Source organism: Pteropus alecto, unplaced genomic scaffold, assembly GCF_000325575.1.
Source record: "Pteropus alecto unplaced genomic scaffold, ASM32557v1 scaffold202, whole genome shotgun sequence".
Lineage (NCBI taxonomy): Eukaryota > Metazoa > Chordata > Mammalia > Chiroptera > Pteropodidae > Pteropus > Pteropus alecto.
Window position 1 is genome coordinate 1,253,395 of NW_006432451.1, and position 5,141 is coordinate 1,258,535.

Consider the following 5,141-nt stretch of genomic DNA (forward strand, 5'->3'; position numbering starts at 1 on the left):
ATTATGTGCCTCCTGAGGACAGCGCCTCCTGCACAGCTGAATCTGGTCAGGTCTCCAGGTTAGCTACCAGGTTATAAGAAATATGGGGACCAGGGGACACGTTAAATAACACCAATGAAGTGGTGGGAGGCAGTCAGCAAAATCCAGACTATGAGAAACTCTACCAGAGAAATGATCTGATTTGTTTCTATGAATAAATGAGAAAAAGTGGGAGAGAGAAGTTTAATGGTCTAAAAGGGATGTAAGAAGCATATCACAAATGATTCAGACAGATCAGCTGTGAGAAGACATTTATGAGACAGTCAAGGAAAACTGAAGTATCTTAGTGTTACTAAATAATTATTATCAACGTGTGAGATATGATAATGGTACTGTTGTCACCCTTGAGGCCAAAAAAAAAATACCAGTTCTAATTTCTTACAGAAATATACTGAAGTCTTTATGGGTGAAATGATTATATGTCTGGGATTTGCTGTTAAATAATCCAGTGGAAAAGGAGATTAAGAGGAGAAATGCCGAGGAAACAAAACTGGCTTTGAGTTGACAATTGTTGAAGCCAGGTAATAAGTATATGGGGGTTCGTCGTACCATTTTCTCTGTTTAAAATATTCATAATTAAAAGTTAAAGGAAATCTTCACAGCAGTCTTGGGAGGCAGTTATTATCACCCTCATTTAAGAGATGAGGAAACGGAGACTCAGAGAGGGCAAGAGATCTGCCTGAGGTCACACAGCATCTAAAGGACAGAATGAGGATTCAAACTCAGGTTTTTGGCCCCTAAGGGTAAAATTAAAGAATGCCTATTTCCACTCAATCCCCAGAGTCCTATAAGCACAGATCTCTCCCAGGCAGTGTGGAGTCACAAAGGGAAGCTAAGACATAAAGCCCTAGAGCCCAAGAAAAAAACTTTGTTGTCGCTGAACCCATCTGACACTTGAGCCCCTCTGCTGGCTCCCTGCCACATGTGACCACTTTCAGAGCAGTCCACCACACGCCAGAGAGCATAGGTTCTGGGCATGCCCTTCTTCACGTTAGGCCTTGTCTACCCTTCGGGCCCACAGAATCAGTCTGCTCTCTCTAGAACGACCTGATGTGACTTGGACTCAATATTCATGGCAATGGAGAGGCTCTGAGGGTTTATAAATGGAGAAGCTCATGTGGAAGAAGGTGTTTGGGAAGTCACTCCAGCAGCTGTGTGTAAGGGATAAAGGGCTGGATCTGGAGGGAATGGGACACACCAGTAGCCCAAAGGCCGGTTGGGAAGTGATACTGTAAATGGGGCGGGCCTGCCCAGGGGGCTTGCCTGCCCCTGGGAGAGAGAAAGTTTTCTACCTGGGGGACAGTATCAGGAAATTTGGCAAAACTCTATGACTGATTGGGTGAGGGAGAGGGGAGAGAGAAAAGAAGGATTGGAGTCCAGAGGTAAGAATATGATGCTTTTAATAGAAATGGGTGGAGGGAGGGAATTCCTGATCTGAGGGTCCATGGTCACCTACCTCTGCAGAGGGACAGGACGAAGGTTTCTAGAGAACAGTTTCCTGAATGCCCAGTCTCAATCACCCCCAAGTCTGGGCTGGTTCAGGCCACTGCTAGCCCATACAGTGCCTTTGTGCTAATTAGAAGACATCACCTCCTCAAAACACCTTACTGACATCTGTTGGCAAACTGGCGTAACAGTCAGATATTGTTGGAACAAGACGCTTGACTGCCATCTGCTGGACGATGAGAATTGTAACTATACCATCTGTGCCTGCTGCTGTGGATGAGGTGTGCTCGTGCAGTGCACGACCCGCACAATGGTACGTGGAGACCCTAAGTGTGTGTGCTCACATTCCAGGCTGGCCCTCTACAGGATGGCACAACATTAGGACCAATTCAGATCTCAGGGAGCATCAGCTGCTGAGAACAAGGCCTCCTTGACACCCAAACAGGAGGAGGCCAGGGGGTCATAGGCCAATGGGAAACATGGTGGTCAAAGGCCACCATGTATATCACTTAGTAATATGCATGTAAGTTTCCTCCATGTCTTTTTATGGATTAATAGCTCATTTTTTTTAATCACTGAATAACACTCCATCATCTAGATGTACCAAAGTTTATTTCCTTATTTTTAAAAGTGGGATTAACTACGTATATATGCTCACATGCAGGCAAACTGCACACAGTAACTCAATGCAGTCTCATCTGCAGAGACTGACAACTGAAAACAGTCTAAACGTCCCTCAGTAGAGGGCTGGCTGAGTGAATCACAATACGTCCGCATGCTGGGCCACCATGTAGCTCTTCGAAAGGAAAATGAAGGTCCTCAAGTGCTGACACGCAGCAATCTCCAGAATTAGTAGTTAGTTATAAAAGCAAAGTGCAGAATAGTGTATGTGAAAAGCGGTTTTCACATACACTATTCGTTTATGTGAAGCGAAAGTAAGGAAGCGATAATAAATATAGAATCAGTTTGAGTATGCAAAGACTACCTCTGGAAGACCTCACAATAAGCCAAAGCTGCCTCCAGAAAGGGGACCTAGGGGATAGGCGATTGCATATATTTTCGTATTGTTTGATTTTGGAATGTATATAATCTATATTTTTAAAGTAATGGAAATATGATTTTTAAAAGATTTAAAACCCCAAACTACAGGGCATAGTAAGAGCTCCTACATCACAGGGCTGTTATGAGGATCTGATGGGATGATGCACGACCTGATCCACGGTGACTGCCCAGTCAATGGGCACTATTATGGACTGCTGTCCCCACTCCTATTTGGCCATCTCTAAATGAAGACACACACAGCTAGGAGCTTAGATGACAGGGTAGACCTTTCCTACTCAAAGTGTGGCCTGTGGACCTGCAGTACCAGAATCACTGGGAGCTGGTGAGAAATGTAGAATCTCAGGTCCCATTCGACCTACTGAATCAGAACCCGCATTTTAAGAAGACCCTCAGGGAATTCATGTACATACTAAAGTTTTGGAAGCACTGGTGTAGGTAGTGGGGAAAGCAGAATGAGCTTAGCTATAACGAATGCCACCCAGAGGGTAGGCCAGGCCTGTGGGAGCTGGGGAGGACCATGGACAGGAAGGCTGGGAACCCAGACAGGAGAGCTCTAATCCCAAACTCTTCCACCTCCATGTTGGCCCAGGACCTGCTGCGGTTTGGATTCCTGGATTGAGAACCCAGGTTGGCCCCTCCCGTTACTCCCCATACTTAAGGCCCACCCTCAGGGTGAATCCCAATAGTGATTGGGGTGCCTCTCACCTTCATCCCAGCCACGTCGATGCGGGTCCTCACCTGGAAGTGGGCACCCACCTGGATGACCCTGGGCACACAGTAGAGCAGCATGTTGTTGAACTGCAGGAGACACAACACGAGTGTGTGTGCAGTGGCCGAGGCAGGAAGGATGCTCAGGTGGGGCTTCCCTGAAGGTGGGCCCAGCACCACTGATCTCCCGCCCCTCTCCCCACATTCTGGGCCAGCTCCCACTACTGGGTTGCCCTACTTGTGGGCACCCAGGGGCCACAGCAGAGCTCAGACACCTATGAGGCCTTTCTCATGGGAGCTCAGGGCGGCAGGGGCTTACTAGAGCTGTAGCACCCTCCCCAAGACCTCCAGTCAGGACCAGTTTCCAGATCTCCAGGAGATCCCTGGCTTCTTCAGTGCAAACTGAGGCAGTTCTTTCTAGTAGCTAACCTAACTCCCTCCGGCTGTGCACTCCTAGAACACTGATAAATACCACAGACTTTGGAGCCAGACCTAATTCAAATGCTGACTCTGTTGCTTTCTAGGGTATGTCTGGGAAACCTATTAGTTAGACATCTCTGAGGCCAAGATTGTCCAAAGTCACCCAAGTGACAAAGCAGAGAAGGACAAAGAAGCAAGTTATTCCCTGTTCCTCCCGCAGTGCCAGGCAGACACTGGGCAGGAAGGACCTGGGCAGTGTGGCCCATGACTTCCCTCTCCAGTCGGAATGGACTTCGGCATCTCCCTACCAAGAAAAGGTAGCGTTCCATGGGGTCGCTGCGGCGGAAGGAGATCTTGAGGACCGGGCCCTCACGGAGCAAGGTGTTGGAGGGGTCCACTATGTCGTCTTCGAGGCCCAGGCGCTGGTACACCTCCCACAGGTCCTGCAGCCGCTCCTGGGGACGGAGGTGCATCCTCAGCCAAGGCTGGGCAGGGCCGACCCCCTTCTGGAAGGCTGGCCTTGTATGGACCGGGACAGGGTGTGAGAGGGAGGGCCATAGCTGACCGGCGCCATGGGCAGGATCAGGAGATGAGCAGATACAGAGACCTGGGTGGGCTGAGGGAGGCTGAGAGGGCAGGTTGATGGTGACAGGGCCCCAGAAGATGCCCGCTGCTTCCACCCTGAGGGCTGGGCTGCTCACCATCTCAGTGATGGCTGCGTTGGAGTGCTGCGCCGCCGAGAAGATCATGTCGAGGGCTTCTGACAGGGTAAAAGAGCCGGAGTTGTCCCCTGAAATTCTGGGGCTGGTGGGTGAGGTAGAAGGTCCTCGAGGCTTAACGAGGTAGCCTCAGGGCCTGCTGTGAGCGCCTCCGGAGCAGCCCTGCCTGCGCAGCCCAGCATATGGGGTGCCCGGATGATGGGGGCCATTTCCCACCCAGGTGGAGAGACCGGCAGCCACTCAAAGACAGGGCTTATGTGTTTGGCTTCCGTGTCTCGCAGTTAACCAAGCCAGACCCAGAGGGTACAGTGGAAAGAGCATGGGATTTGGCTTCCAACAGGCAGGGCTTCAAATCCCAGCACTGCTTTTTTCCAGGGCTGTGTGACCTTAAGCAAGTCACTTAACCTCTCTGGGACCTAGTGTCCTTGCCTGTAAAAAATGACTAATAGTATAATGTCTAGGAAGTACCAACGACCAATGTTGATGGCTGACGGTCATCATAACCATTTTAGCGGGTGCTCATTAAATACATGGGAGCAGTTCGGGCATCCCTGGACCCCTGGTTCCCCCGGGGGTGTCCTCACTCTGGGCATCGGCCCGGTCTACGGCCTGGGCTGGCAGCTTCTGCAAGTACTCCTTGAGCAGCAGCTCGTAGCGTGGGATTCTCTGCACGGGTTCCAGCATGTGGTGCTGCAGGGTCAGGCTTCCAGAGGCCTCGCTGCTCTTGGGGAGGGGTGGGGGAGGGTA

At 50.3% G+C, this 5,141-nt stretch overlaps 1 protein-coding gene across 1 annotated transcript in view; it reads right to left on the bottom strand.

Moving 5' to 3' along the window:
* Positions 1 to 5,141, bottom strand: part of FGD2 (FYVE, RhoGEF and PH domain containing 2) — a 20,564-nt gene that overhangs the window by 7,625 nt on the left and 7,798 nt on the right. The window contains exons 6-9 of the mRNA XM_006907310.2: positions 4,979 to 5,117; positions 4,377 to 4,435; positions 3,984 to 4,130; positions 3,253 to 3,345 (exon numbers count right to left, since the gene is read on the bottom strand). Coding sequence (XP_006907372.1) covers positions 3,253 to 3,345; positions 3,984 to 4,130; positions 4,377 to 4,435; positions 4,979 to 5,117 — 438 coding nt within the window. The remainder of the gene's footprint in view (positions 1 to 3,252; positions 3,346 to 3,983; positions 4,131 to 4,376; positions 4,436 to 4,978; positions 5,118 to 5,141) is intronic.